This window comes from Gymnoscopelus braueri (assembly GCF_963280865.1).
Source record: "Gymnoscopelus braueri genome assembly, chromosome: 14".
NCBI classification, from domain to species: Eukaryota; Metazoa; Chordata; class Actinopteri; order Myctophiformes; family Myctophidae; genus Gymnoscopelus; species Gymnoscopelus braueri.
Genome location: NC_137619.1, coordinates 49924095 through 49945144, shown reverse-complemented (window position 1 = coordinate 49945144; position 21050 = coordinate 49924095). Strand labels below are relative to the sequence as shown.

At 43.1% G+C, this 21050-nt stretch overlaps 1 protein-coding gene across 1 annotated transcript in view; it reads right to left on the bottom strand.

Annotated features, from left to right (window-relative positions):
• Positions 1-21050, bottom strand: part of LOC308100684 (neurotrypsin) — a gene marked incomplete at its 3' end in the record, with an annotated part of 56428 nt that overhangs the window by 405 nt on the left and 34973 nt on the right. The window contains 9 exon segments of the mRNA XM_080449752.1: positions 1051-1150; positions 1152-1344; positions 5121-5243; positions 5683-5961; positions 7213-7354; positions 8083-8297; positions 9372-9513; positions 11604-11782; positions 15014-15161. Of these exon segments, the coding sequence (XP_080305878.1) occupies positions 1051-1150; positions 1152-1344; positions 5121-5243; positions 5683-5961; positions 7213-7354; positions 8083-8297; positions 9372-9513; positions 11604-11782; positions 15014-15161 (1521 nt within the window).

Sequence of the window (21050 nt, the reverse complement as noted above, 5' to 3'; positions counted from 1 at the left end):
CCTATGGGACTTGCTCTAAATCGTGTATTTTAGTAACTTTTTTTGTTATATTTGTTTTGGTGAGATCTGATGTTCAAAGTGTTAGAACACTATGCAACGTGATTTTCTTGCCCCATCGGAAGTCTCGCTTTAGCGCAGGTTTTTAGCTGCGGCGGACCCGGGATGGGGTCATGACGTTTTTCTACTGTACCACTCGTCCTAGGATATCATAACATCATAAAAAAGGTAAGAAAAACATCGGGCGAAATTCTCCTTTAAGTTAACATTGTTGGCATTTGGAGAAAGAATAGAACCGTAGCTGCAACGTCATGGCCTCATCTTTGTCTTCGGATTGAGGTTTTCCAGTTAAAGGTGGTGTAATGTCTGATATGTATTCATGAATGTATCTATTCTGTTAAATTAAGTGTTAAATAGCTCTATATTCCAATACTATATATTGCCGTAGAGTGTTTTGTTCAGTAACAGGGGTTACCGCGCTTTCAGATCAGGGTACCAATTTCATCCCATCAGGAGAGAAAACTTGAGAAGACTTCGTGCCGCGCTGCGAGCTTGTAGATCTGCAATTTTTTAACATGTTTGAAAAATCTTGAAAGCGTGAGAACTACTGATTTAGAAGGCATTAATTGGCCTCAGGTCTTCATGGGTTAAATCAGTGGTTTTTAACCCTTTTCATATCAAGGTCCATTATTTATTCTGCATTTGAGCCACAGACCACCATTTGATGAGATTTAGACTCTCAGACCCAAAACTGTGAATATTTTGTTATCGTTGGATACGATTTTGTCCACAATTCCATGCTGTATTGATGTGGAATCATTAGCAGAGATGACAGGCAAACGTTGATCAAAATAACAATTCTTTAATTAAGTCATGAAGATGTTTCATTTTACGCTCTCAAGAGTTAAAGATCTATAAGGGTCCATTTTGTTACCAACTCTCCATCATTTAGCTGGGGACCACCTGGAACACCCTCAAGGACCACTGGTGGTCCCCGGACCACTGGTTGAGAACCACTGGGTTAAATGAACAGTGAGTGTTAGCGGTGTGTACCTGTGATGCCCCATCCGGTGATGACGCAGGCGGCGGGCCTCTTGCCCCGCTTGGCGGCGCCCGGCGGCTGCGCGGGGGGCAGGCACGCCGCGTTGGTGTGGCGGGTTGAACGACACGCAGTTGCCCTCCGTGCCCTTGAGCCGGAGCAGGGCGATGTCGTACTCCCAGCCCTGCGTGTGGTACTTCCTGTGCACCACGATGCGCTCGGGCGACAGGGTGCGCTCAAAGTCGTCCCGCTCCTCCGTGTGGTAGTCGCCCAGTCGCAGCACGTAGCGGGACGGGTCTCTGCCAAACCTGCAGCGCCACGAGGGGATGGTGAGGATGTGGAGGAGAACGGAGAGGAATAGAGGAATAACCAGTGGTCAGAAATGTTTTCTTTGTAAGCCTTTAAGTTCACCCATTTTCAACCTAACTTCATATAACTGGTCCTCACTAAAGCTCATTATAAGATGCCATCATTTTTGTCTACTCACTCTGTGTCTCAGAGGAGGGTTGTGTGTGTGTTTGATTGATTGAATACTTTACTAGCAGTTTGCAAAACAAAGCACAGGGAAGTACAGTTCAATACAAGGTCTGCTTGAGGAGAGGATTTTAAACCCAAGAAAGCCTATGGCTTGTTTCCATTGGGGTGGCTTTGGACTCAATTCATCGAAACATTAATGACAGACAAATATACACTACTATGCAAAACATCACATAAACAGTTTGAAAGCAAAAACAAAAATAAGGGGGGGGGGGGGGCAGATCAGAAACCAGTGATCAGTGATAGCATGTTAACTTTCCAGTCTCCAGTGACAGAAAGCCTGCAGTTTCTATTAGCTTTGTAGACATAAATGGTAACCATATTATAATGAGCATTAGTGAGGACCAATTATATGAAGATAGCTTGAAAATGGGTGAATCGGTCCTTTCATCACCCTATGTCAGAGGTTCAAACTATAGGTCGGGACCCCAAGTGGGGTCGTGGGAAGATGATAAAAAGACAAATGTATCCTTCCCATTAAGTCTGTTTTTGTTTGAAAAGCATAGCCTGTGATTGCATTTTCTTATGTTTTTCTTATGTCTTATTTCTTATTAAGATATAGTCTATATACTAGAAAACACAGGAGCATTAGCTTTTAAATTATGTTGATAAGACACAAAATCTACAGAAATCACAGCGTTGTAAAAATATTCCTATTCAAGGCTACCAATGTATGCTTTAAAAAAAAAGCTTTATTTCATTTTGAAATTGTAGTATAAATCAAGAGTAGCGGATCTACAATTTCGGCCGAATGTTAAGACACTGGGTTCCCACACTTCTTATAGATATGTAACTTATTATGTAGTATACCGGTATGTGTATTTATTAAGATTTTATAATCATAGGCTACAATTCTTCTTCACACAAAACATCTGATGTGAAATGATCACTATGATGTATCTGAGTTCATACTGTGACATCCACTGAAATCATATGATAATACATGTCATTATCTCTCTTTATGTCTCTGCATCTCAGCAGGAATTAATGCAGACAATAACACCACATGACCACTGGAGGTCACTGTTGTATAGGCTAACTATTTCTGCACAATTGTTATGGTTTTGTAAGAAAGATTTCTCTCAGTTGCAATTAGTATAGGACCTGGCTAAGATATGTATGCACTTAATTTAGGAGAGAATATCTCAACTGTTCTTGGCTAATATGACTAATTCTCTATCCGGGACGAAATACCCGAAAATCATGTTTTTTGACAATTAGAAACATGTTGGAATGCGTATCTTTATGACTGGATGTGGCTGGACCTCTACTTTACATATTTCAAAGGAATATTAGTTTTGAAAATTAGTTTTACTTACCTTAATCTTTGTCATTTTTGGCAAACTTGGTGTCTACTTTATGCTTTTTGAGCATTAGAAACACATTGGAATGCTCATATTTATGATTGAATCCATCTAGATCACTCTGACTTGCTTATTACAAATATGGCCACTATACCAAACATGTTATGTAACGTTTCATCCAGATTGAGTGTATACAGTAGTTGTAGGAATGAGATCAAATTAAGATCAAACTCAGCTCAGCATACATTGAACACTATCATAATAGTCAAAGGTGTATGGAATTTGAACAATATGTTTAAATTAGAATCAGAAAGGTTAATTGCTAAACAACAAATGGTTGCTAGGAATTTGTCTACTACAACAACAGAACAGCTCTGCAATAACTGATATATACAGTACTGCACCACACACACACACACACACACACACACACACACACACACACACACACACACACACACACACACACACACACACACACACACACACACACACACACACACACACACACACACACACACACACACACACACACAATGATGACTGTTTTTTAATGTCCTAATCATACATCTATATATCGAAATGCAACAGACTCCAGCTTTGCAGCATTTGCTGTGTCCACCAAATGACTTTTGTAGCCACAGAGGAGGACGATAGCGCACGCTTTACTGGCATCTGCAAGATGGGTCCAGTAAGGTTCCCAGGTTCTGACACTTGGGTGGGAGGAAGGTTCTCAAGGGACCTGGTACCATCTGACCAACATCAGCCTTCCCTGACTATGGGAAAAGGAGTGCAGGTATCTCAAAGAAACCCTGGTCACCCTCACCTTGGAGCCTGAAAAGATCAACTCCAATGTCCATGTCCAAAGATTGGAGTGTATGGTCATCATCATATACAGCAAGAGCTGTGGCCAAAGCAGAGTTGATGAATCCTGACAGTGGCTTTTCTCAGTCCCTCACGAACATTCCTCTCACCCAAGCTGCACTGATTCAGCATGTAAAACCTGCTTCAGACCAGCTTCTATTGGATCAGACAACCTCCGTCCAACAAAATATCCCAGATTTCAATAGGTTGGGCTGGTACTGGGACTCCATTACTAAGACTTGTGAACCTTACTGGATCTTGCAGGTGCCAGTAAAGCTATTGCTGTTGTAACACCAAGACCATAATGTGATATAAACATATTATAAACAATTCTATACACCTTTGACTAGTATGATATCATACTAGTCAATGGTGTATAGAATAGTAATACTATATAGTATTACATTTTATGCTGAGCATTGTTGCACATACTGTACTAGCTGTATCATTAGGAATGAGTTCTACTCATTCTATTGAGTTAAATCATTATATTGTTTCAATAAAATTACATTGTAGGATACATTGGTTGTTTCATAACATAGTGGCATATATATGACATATTTGTGATAATCAAATTAGTGTCCTCTAGATAGATTACATCATGAAGATAAGCATTCAAACATGTTTCTAATAGTCAAAAAACATGATTTAGACACCAAGTTGGCATTCGTAGCTCATGTGGTTCAAACGTTATAGCCAAAGACTTTGGCAGGTGGCAGCCATATTGGATTTGGCCACTATGATGACCCCGAAGGTCGTTGGCTCGGGCACCGTTGCTAAATCATTAGAGCATGCCCTGGGTTACATCAGGGACAAATGTAGTGCTTTTAGATTGATTCGCGCAACTATGGCCCTGGACTGTAATATGTTTTTAGCGGTTTCTTTTAGCTGTTCTGTCATAAAATATCAAATTAGAAATGTTACACTTTACTATGTTTCCCTAAACATAAGTATTCTGAACATTTTGAGCATCTCAGTAAATCTGTAGCTCCAACGGTTTACCATGTTGGAAATAGTGCACCGGTTATGGTCATTTTAAAAAGGGCGTGGTCATTTTCGGGTATTTCGTCCCGGATAGAGAATTAGTCAAAGTTCCTAAGTTGTTCCCTGGGGTCATATTAGCCAAGAACAGTTGAGATATTCTCTCCTAAATTAAGTGCATACATATCTTAGCCAGGTCCTAGACTAAATGTAACACCGCTCTGTTTACACATTATTTTTATTCCCATTTAATTATACATACACTAGTTAGTTTTGACTGTAATTGTTCCACTTTTGCTTTGGCAATGTAAGCGTACGTTTTCTCATGCCAATAAATCCCTTGTATTGCAGTCAGGAACAATAACACAACATGTACACTAGAGGTCAGTGTTTCCTACCTCTTGAAGCAGTGCGCTGCAGTCAGCACCCAGCAGGAGTTGATGAGCGTGGCTCCACACAGAGGATGGTTGCCTTTAGAATGAGACCTCAGCCACAGAGACACCTGCCACGGCCAGTCCCCCCTGAACATCACACCATCCATTATGTTCTCGCGGATTAAAGAAAACCGTTATAATCTCACTACTGAACCTTTTAGTTTGGCAAAGTCCCAGTCTGTGATTTGTAAAATAGTGTGACACACTAGTGCTCTGTTTGTTTCATAACACAATATGTAAAATGATGAGGTTTTGGTATCATTATCATTTTAAACTTACGTTCATGTTGATCTACATACAGCCAACCCAGTTGCTTTGCTTTTATGAAATATATGAGAGGGTTTTTATGGAAAACAATGTACTCTTTAATCTTAAAATAACTTTAATATTGATTATTGCTGTAGGGCTTGACTTTACCAGACTTTACCAAAGGGGTTAGGGGTTATGCTTGACTTATACTTGGTTATGCAGCGTGCACACATACTACACATACAAGCTCACAACGCATTGCAGCACAAGTACTGACCTCAGTGACTTGTCTCCTCCTATGATCCTCCGGCGTCTCCGCTGGTTGTTGGGTCTCAGGCCGCAGGTGTGCGTTGCGATGGCGGCGTCCCCTACAGGCTCGGGGGTGTAGTCGCAGATGACGCCGGCGTCCTCGCTGTGGCGGCAGTCGTGGGCGTCCTGGCCCTCCGCCGAGCACGCCCCCAGAGACCGCTCCGTTCCTGCGCACCGCACGTTGTCCAGGTGAATGGGCCCATGGCCCTCGCCGAAATACGCCATGGAGCGAGCTTTGGCCACTCCCCTGAGAAACATTAGGCAGGTGGGGGGGGGGGGATTATTCTCAATCCCTTTTTAATTTCAAGGACCCTCAGCTTTGTATGCATTTAGGGTCAGGGGAAATTTGACCCAGGCTAGTGGAAATGGACGATCTACAAGCTCTGGTATTTTCACTACTTGGAATTTCTGTGATGTTCTTTAATTTAGGAAATTCTCTTTTTTCATTCATATTTTTTTAGATTTCTTTTTAATTTCAGAAAATGTTTAACTTTTTGAAAAAACATAATTTTAGTAAAAAAAAAAGGGATATTTACTTGTGAGCCATAAACATGGGTCCCGATCGATCTCTGGGACCCCTGATCTACACTGTAAAATCCTCAGTGTTAATGTAACTCTGAGAGTGTGCAAATAGAACCAATTGGACCCGTAAGGGTCCATTGATAATGTGATCCCCAGTGTTTGGGGTCTCCTTTTGTCAATGTATATTTGCACATACGAGCTCAGTGGCCTTGTGGTAGAGAGTCTGCCCTGAGACTGGGAGGTCAGAGTTCGATCCCTGGTCGGGTCATACCAAAAACCATAATAATTGGGACCCCGTGAAATACTAGCATCATGTCCAGGGGATGTACTAGTACACCAAACTGCCTCACGCTACAGAAACAGGAGATAGTTTCCTGCCCTATGATGGGCCACATGGCTTACTTATATGTGCACATTTTTTTTATTTGTCTTACAAATAAAAAGTGCTTTCGGTGGAGATGGCCCCTTGCGCTGCATTCACGCTAGCAGCTACAAACAATACAAAGCTACAAAACAACACAGAGCGTCTGGCGCAGAGTTGCTGTTGAAGTGGTTTGCGACACTCTCACCCCCCCCCCCCATCCCCCCACAGACAGAGGGGGGAGGGATGAATGCCAACATAAAGAGTGGAACAAAACCAAAATACAGCCAGAGGGATGTCTTTCTGCAGGAAAACACCCCATTCCATCTCTATATTCCATCACCATAGTTCCATCTCATTTGGAACCGTTTCTGGAACCAGTCAACTGTCAGAGTTGGTATGTGGACTTCACGTCTACTATACAATTACAATACCAGTGGTTCTCAAACTTTTTTATTTCAAGGACCACCATCACTCTCAGAGTTACAGACCTGTAAGGATCCATTTGGACCCCCCTATAGGAATTGTTAAAGGGAACCGTTAACTAATCGAACCATTAAGAGGAATCGTTAAGGAACCGAAATCAACAGATGCAACAGTCGCAGCCCTACTTACATGAAGCCCAGCTGCCTACAGACCACGCCCGCATTTATGTCATTCCAGCCGTCATCACACACCGTTCCCCATTGGCCGTTGACGAACACCTCGACACGCCCCTCCTTCCTGCTCTCTCCAGCTACCAGACGCACCAGAGGCCCTGGACACACAAACAAACATATCACCATGGTAACCAGACACACCAGACGTTACACAAAAACAACAACATTGTACCAAACAACCTTCTTTGTAGCCTTTCTTTTAATTTATTTTTTATATTTAGAGTAATGATAAAGAGTGTTTTGTATCACACTTTTCCAAACAAGCAAATAACAGCATTCGTAGTTTATGACATAAGCACTTGAACTTAGGAAAAACACTTAAGAGACAGTCTGTGTTTTCAGAAGTGTGTAAAAGAAGACAGACACCGATTCTGCTAGCCTAAGATCCTCGGGCAGGGCGTTCCAAAGCCTAGGTGCCCGGGCCGCAAAGGCCCAGTCACCCGGGGTAACGAGACGAGTCTGAGGAGCAACCAAAAGAGCCCTCCCCGAGGATCTGAAGCCACTCACAGGGTTATAATATATTTTTACCAATTTTTCTTCCAATTTGTTCATTATGCCAATTAATTCCTCCCGCTGCTTGCCACTGCTGTCGTATCCTACTGGCTCACCTGCCGGTGAGGAGCCCCCACCGGGAGGACGTAGCGCCTCCGTCCTACTCCTCCCGCCTCCCGAACTATCCCTTTAACCCCTAACCTCACAGAAACTATGCCTAAACCTAACCTCAAAACCATGTCAACCTGGGCGAAACACCGGGAAAAGGGAGAGTCCGTATTTCCCCTAGGTAAAGTCCCATCCCATCCCTGAGGAGTACCTATACTACACGTACCGATGGGAGGTGTCAGGCCAGGCATGTCGTTGGTGTCCCCTCCCCGCTCGCAGCGCACTGACACGTCCTCGCTGTGTGAGCAGTCGTGGCGTCCCCACTCGTCACGACGGCACGTCAGCAGGGTGGTCTCCGTCCCCTTACACTGCACCTCGTCCAGTAGGATGAGACCCACCCCCTCCCCGTACACCCCGTCTGGGGCCACCTCCGCTCGCCCCCTGGTGGACACACAACAAGCATGACCTCAGTTACATTTGTTTTAAGCCATTTTTAAAGACCCGAGGCCGATTCTACAAATGTCTTCTAAATCAGAGATCACAGTTTTCTGAAAAACGTATGTTACTATATCGGTGGTTCTCAAAACTTTTTCATGTCAAGGACCCCCACAATTATATGTATTTGGCCGCGGTCCCCCATCTTTTTTTCCAGGGACCCCCAGAAGCAAAGATTTGAGTAAAAAAATGTTGCTTTAAAAATATATGTTCAAAGACTTGCACACATTTTCAATATTTTTCAAAAATAGCAGATCTACAAGCACATGGCGAGGCACGAAGTGACGTGCTGAACTTCTCTAGAACATTAGGATCAGCACTTATAATACTTCATAAACCTTGTTATAAGTTGTGATGCAAAATTGTGAAAATATATAATTAGTGTCATAAAGCCTTATGTAAGTGCAACATAATGCATTATAAATGCACTTATAATGCATGATAGACCTGACCTTATACAGTGGTACTGTATGTTTCATTGGGCAGAACATAAATTAAACAAAATGACTGGAAAATTGTGCTATTTTCGAAAAAATCGTGAAAGTGGTTCAGATGGTCTGTGGGTTTTTACAAATATTGAACCAATGAAAAGTATTAACAAGAGCTTGGGACTAAGCAATAACTACATTGGATCCTTTTTCCATTTCCTGAAAAGCAACGGTTTCGTATGCATGCACTCATGTTTACAATTGTATGCATGCCCATTTATGTATTTCATTACTTGTTTTTGCAGTTTTGTGTTCATGGATTTTGGCCCAGACAGTTTTGTCTCATTTCACGCATGACACTCTGAATGTCATTTTACTTTTACTAAACGTACCTGTCTGATGGGATGACCTCTTAGTTCAGTCGTGATTTATGATGCACACTTATCTTTATCTGTATTGTATCTTTATCTTGATTGTATCTTCTTTTTCTTTATGTTGTTTTGTTAATCTGCTTGGTTGTCTGTTTTGTCTGCGTTATATATTAGTTCACAAAAATGGACATGCAAGGTTTCCGCCGGACAGTGAACCCCACCTGAATCCCAGCTGTCTGCAGACCACCTGAGCGTTGAGTTGTGTCCAGTTGTCATCACACACGGACCCCCAGTCCCCCTGGTGGTAGACCTCCAAACGGCCCTCCCAGGGACTGTCTGCCCCCACCAGCCGAACCACTCCATCTGCAATGACACGCACACGCACACACACACACACACACACACACACACACACACACACACACACACACACACACACACACACACACAGCTGTTGTAATACATGGTCCAAAACTGTTACTTTTCAGGATTCAAATTCCAAAATAGCAAAAGTAGCAAATCGACAAGCTCGAAGCGCGTCGCTTCACGCCGTGTTTCGAGCTTGTGGATCTGCTACTTTGGTAGCTCTGATTCATAGCCTTGAAGGAGTTCTCCACCACAGGCTGCATAGCCTCTCGTCTGCAGTAAAAAATTGTCAACAGAAAAATTCCATTGATCTGTAGAGGGCGCAAAAAACGTTTTTTTAGACGTGAGGTGGGGGGCTCAGAGTTGGCTTTCAACTCCATAAAACCGTCTTTGTTTTGGTGAGTATCGAAAGTGATCTTTTTTATTTCTACTGCAGACGAGAGGCTATGCAGCCTGTGGTGCGGGCGCATTGGTTCGAAAGTCCCATAGCCTTAAGGAGAACTCCTTCTAGGCTATGAATCAGAGCTACCACTTTGGATGCTTTTAGTGTGACGCTGTAGTATGATCAAGTATGGCGTTAATTTACAAAAAAAAACACAAAAAGTTAAAATATGGAGATCTCTGCCCGACAGCAACAAAATGGTAGCCCGTAGCTTCTGTATCTTCATGCCGCTGGCTTCCATTGAAAATACATGCCTGTAGCTTTGTAGCTGCCAGCGTGAACACAGCAGTTTTTTGTTTGTTTTGTTTTTTAACATAAATTGTTCCCACCCACTTTTAGCTCATTGATTGAATTCAGCCGGACTAATATCTATGGGTCTGCTTGAGTGTGGTTTCCGTGGTAACGTGCATCAGGACCACTTGGTTTATTAATGCAGTGCGTGACGATGCATGCTAACTAGTTATCCTCACCGGGATGCATGTGCACCGCGCACGTACCGCCCCCCCCCCCCCCTCATGTACCAGTGCTGCAAGTGATATATTCTGGTTAAAACAAAACGTGTTTTTCTTAAAAAGTTAAAGGTCTATATTCAGATTCAGTGATCTCTTAATAAATACAAATAGAAAATACATTTTCAGGTGGGTTAGAAATTTCATCCAACCAGGAGAGAGAACCCATTCATCGGGTTCATTTTGATAGTGTTCCAGTTAGAATTTTGTCTGCTCATATATTTGTTATATCAGAATATATATAGAGTTCCTAGCTGTATTTAAAGTAATACAACGCAGGTCCACAAATAACGATTTTTAGCAACCTCTGCTGGTCACTACTGTCATTGCAGGCCTGTAGTGGATGCCTGCATTACCCAGAATTCCATTTGTTTTCACCGGAAGACGTGTTTCAAAAAGTGTTCTTTTAATTGTTTTATACTATCTGCGGATCGTTTCTCTTAGCCAGTGGATTAGTTACTGTGTGCTGTGTTTTCTTTTGCTGTTGTTTTTCCATCTTCAAATCCTATAATCTCTTAAAAACAGCGTGAGATTCCTTTTTGTTATTAGCGCGGTAGTTCCTGGCCAAACAGGAAACCGGTGCATTTCCGTTTCCCGGCCGGATGACGTAATTTTCGCGGGAAACACGTCCCTGTCAACTTTCAATATAAAATATGTTTATAAAAGGCTTTTGGGGGTGAAATTCATGGAGTGGGTGTTTGCCACATTTGCCACTCACAAAAGATATACAATTTAACTTTAGTTTTTGTTTTAAAGTTACCTAGTATTACTTTAACACTTATTTTAACAAACAAATATCACTTACACCCACTTTAATCCATGCACGCTCATGTGTTAACGTACAGTAGTGCCGTGCAGTTCCCTGCTTTCTGACCTGTGTAAGGGTTGCAGTTCCCTGCTGCTGAACCCACCAAAAAAAGCATCACTCACGCTCTTTATGTGCAGAGGTTTGTGCGTGACTGTTCTCACCAAACCTGGCTTCATGGAATGTTTTTAAACAAAATCTTCTCGTGCGCAGGTAGAACGTTCGACCGTGCGCAGCCAATGAGAATGGCGGCATTTACTAACATGGAGCGGAACATAAAATAAAATCAGCGTCCGTGCGCTTATTGTGTTGCAGTTCCCTGCTTCCTGACCTGTGTAAGGGTTGCAGGACACTCCAGCGTCTTCCATGTGGTCACAGTTGTGTTGTTCCCAGTTGTTGTGGGGACATTCCTCCAGGGACAGCTCGTTGCCCGTGCACTGAACGCCGTCCAGCAGAATGGGGCCCGAGCCCTGGCCGAAGTGACCCCACGTCCACGCTTTGGGGACGCCTCTGGAACGGACAAGAAGGGACCGACACACATTAGTGGTGAAAGTCTGTACAGTATGTCTCCAATATTATCTCCTTTTTTCGTAGTTTTACTTTGGTATTGTAAGTATATAGGCTATGGATGCAATAGACCCCTTAAAACAGATTCACTGCCAATCACGTAGATCTACGCGAACCTATTTAAAGCCGCCACGTGCCAATCGCGTAGATCTACGTGAAAAAAAAATAATAAAAAATCCAATTTGACCCAAAGACCAAGGAGCTATGATTTTTCGAAGATCTAGACTCCTATCCACTTTCTTGTTAACTTAAAACTTAAAAATTCTGTATCTCGGCTCCTGAGCACTTTTTTTTTTCAATGAAAAACTCTGGCACTGGCTAAAAAAAATTGAAAATACCTCTGGCAGTTAATGGGCTAAAGGGATATTTCACTTTAAAAAAACTTTGGGTAATTTTATCGTCTACACAGGCTTTTGTGAGTTTTTAAGTAGCTTGATTTAGATATTTGATATTCGTTTTATCAGACACGCCCCCTTCCTATATTGTACAAGCCCGTGTTTTTTCGATTACTTTTTTCATTATTATTATTTTTTAAATTTATTGCATAAAATGTTTTTCATTTTCCCAAAAAATATAAAAATAAATGAAAAAAGTTCCCCTCGCGTATTAGGAGGGCAGGGTGAGTCACCAGAACCAAGGACGGGTGTTTTTGATGAATCTAACATGTTAAAAATGGAGTTTGAAGTTATAATGGGTTTGTACAGGAAGGGGGCGTGTCTGATAAAATGAAAATCAAATATCTAAATACTGAATCAAACAACTTAAAAACGGTTCTGGGGGGCTCACAAAAGCCTGAGTAGACGACAAAATGACCCAAAGTTTTTTTTTAAGTGAAATATTAACAGACGACGTCACACCGATAAGAACCAGTATGCGCAGCGCAGGCCGGCACCAAATGAAACCCATTCTGTCATGTCTCGCTAGGACGCGCCTCAGGAGCCAACACACAAGAGGAGGTTGAATGTACTGAAACCAGCGCACCCCAAAACAATATGTTGGGAATTGATTGCATGAAACAATCACCTGTGTGTCCAGCCTCAATGTTGGTAAACAAATAATTGGTCAATACATTTGTAATTTTACCTAAGATAAAATTGTTAATATAGGCCTTTTACTTGTAAGCAGAGTATTTCTACATTGTTATGTGATATTGCTACTTTTACTTAAGTAACACATGGGAGTACATAAGTTCTTCCAGGACACATGCATAGTGGGAAATATCTAATAAACCATCTGGTCTTTTTAAGTGTCTCAAATATACGACTGTGCTGCTTTCTGAAACGACACTTTCACTGTCTGCTTTTTCCATGTGTCTCCGACCGAGAGCCTTCAGCCAAGCTGGAAGCCAGCTAGCAAGCCCTTTATTTATGTCTCTGCTGCTATACAACTGGCTGAGGATGAGACATGAATATTTGATCTGAACGAATGTTTTTTTTATTGGTCATAGTGAGAGAGAGAGAGAGAGGAGAGAGAGAGAGAGAGAGAGAGAGAGAGAGAGAGAGAGAGAGAGAGAGAGAGTGAGAGATGAGAGGAGGAGAGAGAGAGAGAGAGGGGGGGGGAGAGAGGGGGGAGAGAGAGAGAGAGAGAGAGAGAGAGATGGAGAGGGGGGAGAGAGAGAGAGATGGAGAGGGGGAGAGAAGAGAGAGAGAGAGAGAGAGAGAGAGAGAGAGAAGAGAGAGAGATGAGAGAGAGAAGAGAGAGAGAGAGAGAGAGAGAGAGAGAGAGAGAGAGAGAGAGATGGAGAGGGGGAGAGAGAGAGAGAGAGAGAGAGAGAGAGAGAGAGAGAGAGAGAGAGAGCCAACTCAGAATATTCTGAATGTCATCGGATATTAAGTACGGTAGGGACGTTTGCCAAGACGAATGAAAAAGACAGGATGGAATTACATGCACGCAAACACACGCACGCCACACACACACACACACACACAGCACACACACACACACACACACACACACACACACACAGCACACACACACACACACACACACACACATACGTACACACGTTTGTCTCTCTAGTCTTGTGAGGTCCGCAAAACAAACAACAACATTTTTAATAAAAAATACAATTTCTATTTAACCTGCCGGCCCAACCTAACCCTAACCCAACCCTGTCCCTACTGTAACCCTAAACATAACACCTAAAACCCTGTCCCTTACTTGAATCGTTTCACAACTGTAACCCTAACTCCAAAAAATATTCTTTAACCATAAGAATGACCTTTTTCCTGCAGAACAATGGACCTTTTATGGTTTTATTATCCTTGTGGGGAGTTGTTTTGCTCTTTTGGTGAAAGATGGTTTCACACATACTGTACTGCGCACACTAACACACACACACACACACACACACACACACACACACACACACACACACACACACACACACACACACACACACACACACACACACACACACACACACACACACACACACACACACACACACACCACAGTACTGTACCACAAACGGTGCAGAACGCTCCCACACTGCGTTGGCTCCATAAATCATTCATGGTCTACATTCCATCCACTATATTTGGCGCTCCAACATCTCTGTATAAAACCCACCGTCCACAAACTGACCGCACGTCTCCTTGCTGAAGTGCACAGTCCCCCTCGCTAAAGAGCACAGCCACAGTTGTCCTAATCGGCCTCATGGTGGCGCTATGATGTGTCTCAAACCCCAGGGCTGGTCGATATGACTTCAAATCAATATCACAGTTATTTCTAACTTTTTTCCTCAATTACGATTAATGATTTTATTTGTATTTCTTACCCATTTGATACGGTATGCTATCTCTGGGATCCTCAGGGTTCATTTAGAGTGCACCAACCAAATGCATAATGTACAAATGTATGTTCATTTGTACACTCCTCAGAGTTGCAGACCCGTAAGGGTCCATTTGGACCACTGGTGGTCCCCGGACCCCATGTTTAGAACCAATGACTAACAACAACGATTTGCACAGGCGCTGCGTTGCAATTTGTCCACGAGTGTCCTGATTTGGTGTTGTATGCTTGGATGTTAGACTTTCTCATCGGGTTAGGTAGGACATTTTCCATGTAGGACATAACCCTAGCCCATGATTATAGTTGGATCGTTTTTATTATCATCATCATCATCATTAATATTATCAATATTATTATTATTATTATTATTATTATACGTACCCAAGGCCCAGCTGCCTGCAGACCACCTCAGCATCGATGTCGTCCCACTGGTCGTCACAGATGGTCCCCCACCTGCCATCGTGGAACACCTCCACACGACCCTCGAAGTCCTCCAGGCCTCCTACCAGCCTCAAGGGGGCGCCAATGCCTGAGGGAGACAGGGTGAGCAACATATAAGTAGCTTACGGGGTTATAAATGTATTCTAAAAAGAATAGTCTTGGCTGAACACGGAAAAATATATGTCAAATGAATACATCTCTGACAAATCATACAGTGTGATTGGTCAGAGATGTATCTAGCCATCTAAATAATATTCTGTACATTTGAAACCATAGGATACCCGGTAAACAATGAACATAGCATCTGTCTAAACGACATGCTGTAACAGAGTAAGTGACCAAGATGTATCTGCATAGGTGGAGTCTGAAGAGTTGAGTGTTCAGACTGCAGTGGAAAACTGGAAGTCAGTCTGCAGTTCTGACTGCAATGGAGAGTTCATTCCACAGTTTGGGAGTCTAGGACGTGTGGAACGCTGTCCAGGGTGTGTTAGGGAAGGGAGAAGAGTCTAGGACGTGTGGAGCGTTGTCCAGGGTGTTTTAGGGAAGGGAGTCTGGGACGTGTGGAGCGTTGTCCAGGGTGTTTTAGGGAAGGGAAAAGAGTCTAGGACGTGTGGAGCGTTGTCCAGGGTGTTTTAGGGAAGGGAGAAGAGTCTAGGACATGTGGAGCGTTGTCCAGGGTGTTTTAGGGAAGGGAGAAGAGTCTAGGACGTGTGGAGTGCAATGTAGCACCACCGATACTACAATGTCGTTGTTTTTGTCTCAATTAAGTGAGGCATCTGTTTACAGCATCAGTCAATCACAGTGAGCACAGAGGCCCTGGCACAGCGCCAACGCTATGGTGCTAACAACTGTTCTTCTCACTATGACACGCTATGAATTCACATCTAAATACGTACGTATGATGATGATGATGATGAGCACAGATATACGACTTCACTAATGTGGTATCTGAAAACCACAGACTTAAAGGTTTCTATTGCTTTTGTAGTTGCCAACAACGCCATATTGTAGTTAAGTTTGTTGTCCCAGAGATGAGAATGAATGGTTGTAGAATGAATTTGAGTCATCACTCCAGTAAGTGAGGTTCCTTTGCTTCCATTTATTGCATAAGTACAAAACAGTACAAAACAGCTTCCATGGACCCTGAGGTCCTCTCAGTCAGCCTGCCGGCCACTGAGTCACACACCCACTACAAGCTTACATGTCATATTCTTTATAGCAGTGGTCACATTTTGAATAAGTGGGTGGGGGTCAGCCTCCAAAAGTTAGACCCCCCCAGACAAACAATAGATCCCCCTTTTGGTCCCTGATTCGATTTGCACCTGTATGAAGCAGGAAAGGGGATGGAGACAGATGCATAGACCTCTGTCTCCCAGCTAAACAACAAAGAGAATGTTAATTGTAACCCCCAACCAGCTCAGACCAAAAGGCACCTCTGAATACACTCTTGTGTCTGACTGTAGGTACTTGTAGAGTGAATATATGACCTAGATTTGTGAAGTTAAATAATGCTAACAAATATGTATGTTATGTTATCAAATATACTACATTACCCCCCATGAGAGACATTAAACGTCTTTCACAAACACGTATATTTCAAAAGAAACACAAAGAATCCGCACCCCATGAAAAGCGACCGGAACACCAACCAGGAAAAAAATAAAACATTCAGGAAGACCAAAACAGCAAACAACATCATACAGAACAATGCACATACAAAAACCAAGATTACATAGTACAGCGACACAGCGATTCACATTAAATAGACAGAAAACTCAAACACCCCGAGGAAAGGTCCCAAAACCCAGTAAAGTAAGCTTGCTTTCTGACTCATGCCTTTTGCCCCTAAGTTAGTACATTTTGGAACATTTCCAGAGGTGTTAACATTTTACAATTATATCAACTCCAACCAATCAGCGTGCAGGATCCCTCTGTTAGCCTTTAAACTCTGGGAAAAATGTTATACATAAAACATAAGGGATTCGCCCTCAAACACATCCACGGGAATGGCCCGGCTCCATGTACCTCGTCACGGGATTCGCCCGGTCTTCTCAGCACAACGAAAAATAAAAAAATCCACATTTAACCCCAGAGACCAGAGAGAGAAAAAAACCCTCACAGCACTTCCCCATGGCAGCCATAGCCCCATAGTTTAAATCACCCATATCACAAAAATGTAACCCCAGGTCCCACATGCGCAGCGTTCCGCTCGACAATGTCTCTCTTGCAGTCTCCCCCAATGTCACATTCTCACCCCAGCCGCGTTGCCCAGCGCAGCACCAGCACAGCCACGCGCTCTGCTAGCGATCAGCCAGACGAGTCGTGCAGCCATCCCAGGCCTGGTCACGAGGTCCTCTCCTTGTAGATCTTTGAAAAGTTGTCGTCACGTCGTGCCGATGTCCATGATGACCTCCACGGTGGTCCCCCCACGCCTCAGGAAGAAAACACGATGCGTCCACCCACCGCAAGGCAAAACTCAGACATCACCGCCCGCCGCCGCATGTTCTTTCGACGCCTGGCTCAGTATCCCTGGAGACTCGCGCCCCCAAAAAAACAAACCAACGCGACTGCCGACTAAAAACGCCATAATGTGGTATCTGAAAACCACAGACTTAAAGGTTTCTATTGCTTTTGTAGTTGCCAACAACGCCATATTGTAGTTAAGTTTGTTGTCCCAGAGATGAGAATGAATGGTTGTAGAATGAATTTGAGTCATCACTCCAGTAAGTGAGGTTCCTTTGCTTCCATTTATTGCATAAGTACAAAACAGTACAAAACAGCTTCCATGGACCCTGAGGTCCTCTCAGTCAGCCTGCCGGCCACTGAGTCACACACCCACTACAAGCTTACATGTCATATTCTTTATAGCAGTGGTCACATTTTGAATAAGTGGGTGGGGGTCAGCCTCCAAAAGTTAGACCCCCCCAGACAAACAATAGATCCCCCTTTTGGTCCCTGATTCGATTTGCACCTGTATGAAGCAGGAAAGGGGATGGAGACAGATGCATAGACCTCTGTCTCCCAGCTAAACAACAAAGAGAATGTTAATTGTAACCCCCAACCAGCTCAGACCAAAAGGCACCTCTGAATACACTCTTGTGTCTGACTGTAGGTACTTGTAGAGTGAATATATGACCTAGATTTGTGAAGTTAAATAATGCTAACAAATATGTATGTTATGTTATCAAATATACTACACACACAAACCACGCAACCCGAGCCAGCAGTCACCTTTGACCCCCTGAAATTTCCCAAAGTCTATTTTTCAAAGTTTGGGCAGGACACTTGAAACAAGAGCCAACGTGAGGTTTAGAGGGAGAGAGGGACGGGGCGAGAGAGAGAGAGAGAGAGAGAGAGAGTGACAGACAGAGCGACAGACAGACAGACAGACAGACAGACAGACAGACAGACAGACAGACAAAGAAAGAGTGACAGAGAGAGAAAGACAGACAGACAGAGAGAGAGACGGAGAAAGAATAAGAGAAAGAGGGAGAGAGAAAGGGAAAGACAGAGAGAGAGAGAGAGAGAGAGAGAGAGAGAGAGAGAGAGAGAGAGAGAGAGAGAGAGAGAGATTGAGACAGGGTGACCAGTTATGCAAGGAAAATATGTGAACAGCATTGGCAGGACACTCGAGTTGTGTGTGTGTGTGTGTGTGTGTGTGTGTGTGTGTGTGTGTGTGTGTGTGTGTGTGTGTGTGTGTGTGTGTGTGTGTAGGTATTTAGTAGTCAGAGTGAATAATTCAGTCTGGTACATTATGACACAGAGAGAGAGAGAGCTATCTGAGAAGTGGGGGGGGGTGGGGGGAGTTCTCGGCAGATTCACACACACACATACACACACACACACACGCACCACCCTTGCACACCTGCGACACATGCGGAAAATGCACACATGGTATGTGCATGTCAGCTACACACACAGGCATGATGACATAAACACATGTGTTCCCAGATATGCATGCGCACACACACACACACACACACACACACACACACACACACACACACACACACACACACACACACACACACACACACTATGGAGCTCGTTTAGATTCTAAACTACAAACAAACTCCTCGACTCCGTGTATATTAACACGTGATCGCGTGACCGCGTGGCCATGCACGCGCGCGCGCATGACCGCGCCGTGTTCTCGCGTCACCCTATTAACTCAATGGGGAAACTACACGGCGCGTCCATGCGGTCAGTGACGCGCGCACGCACCAGATACGCGCTGGCCAGTGTTTTGACACTATTGGGGCAGTGGGGCCAGTCTTGTGTTGTTACTTACTGACGCACACACGCACGCGTGCGTGACTGTTTCAATCCACAAGTATGGAAGTCCATAGGTCCAAAAAATAAAAAATAAATACCACAATGAAATAAATAGAATACACAATGAAATAATTAAAAAACACAATGAAATAAATAAATGTATTTTTTTTTATTGTGCAATGTTTTTTATTTCATTGTTTTTTATTTATTTCATCTTAGTATCTATTTCATGGTTCTTTTTCATTTCATGCTGTCTTTACATATTTGTTTGTTTGTTTATTTTCACTTACAAAAACAAATTTAAAAACATGATACAAAGATGTATCTCTCTCTCTCTCTCTCTGCTAATTCTCAACGACAATCTGTGATTCTAATTTTCCTATGATCACCAGAAGTGAGAGTGTCAATTCCTTGATCAAATATGGTTTTATTCAAAGGAAATCAAAGGCTACAGCTTATGGAGCCAACATCGGTATAGTGTCCACTCCAAGCGTCTCAGAAAGATTTTTCACCGCAACATGATTCCATTGCTCAGGAAATAAACAACGGATCACAATAATATAACATTCCCTATAATCAGTAACATGTAGGTGATACCTATGTCTATCAAATATGGTTTTATTGAAAGGCAATCAAAGGCTAGATCAAGCTTAGAAAGCAAACATCGGGTAATATCCGACGCTACGGCGGTTCCTCGGTGCGGCTGCAGAGTGAGACTATAGGACACTCATTTATGACATTGTGTCACTCAACTCTTAGCAACAAAGTTTATTTTCATACAATAGGCCTATAGATTACATTTCAATATTAAAAGTAAATAGAAAAACAACACTTCTGGGTCCAATTAGTCTAGTTTTGTAATAGAGAGGAATGGTCACATATTCCCACCTATAAACATGTTTTTGCCCAATGCTGACAGCTGGTCAGCAGGTGGTTTCATGAATAGACAATATTTTGGACCAATTAGAAATATATATATATTTGCAAAAGCAGTGTTGGGTAACTAGTAAAGGTATTAAATTGGTTGTCAGTGGCTGGCAGCGCAGTGTGCACTGCACATCTAATCGCAAAAACCCGACGCTTATTTTGTCTTGATCAACAGCGATCGGCTTGTAGATCTGTCTGTCTGTCTGTCTGTCTGTCTGTCTGTCTGTCTGTCTGTCTGTCTGTCTGTCTGTCTGTCTGTCTGTCTGTCTGTCTGTCTGTCTGTCTGTCTGTCTGTCTGTCTGTCTGTCGGTTGGACGGACGGACGGACGGAAGATTGATATTCTTTATTAACAATGATTATTAACACCAGTTTTCCCGGTGCCCAGTCTTCCTGGTGCCCAGCGCCCACTCATATACCCTAAGTGCCCACTCTTCCAAATGCCCACATGTCCCTAATGCCCACTCGTCCAAGGTGCCCAGTTATCCCTAGTGCCCAGAATGTTTTGGTTGCCCATCCTGGCTGTTACGTTACATAAATAAATACACACTGCAGTTATTTCCACACAGTAGCCTAGAATTTAAATGGCCTACAACAGATTAATATCTTCAGATTATCTTCAAATAACTGGTAGCCTAGCTGCTTTCACTAATGCCTCAGTCTTAAGGGTTTGTCAATATTATGCCCTTAGAAAGCACTGCCGTCTGCAACGATGAAGCAGCCTAGATCGGCTTGTAGATCGATCTGTCTGTCTGTCTGTCTGTCTGTCTATTATGT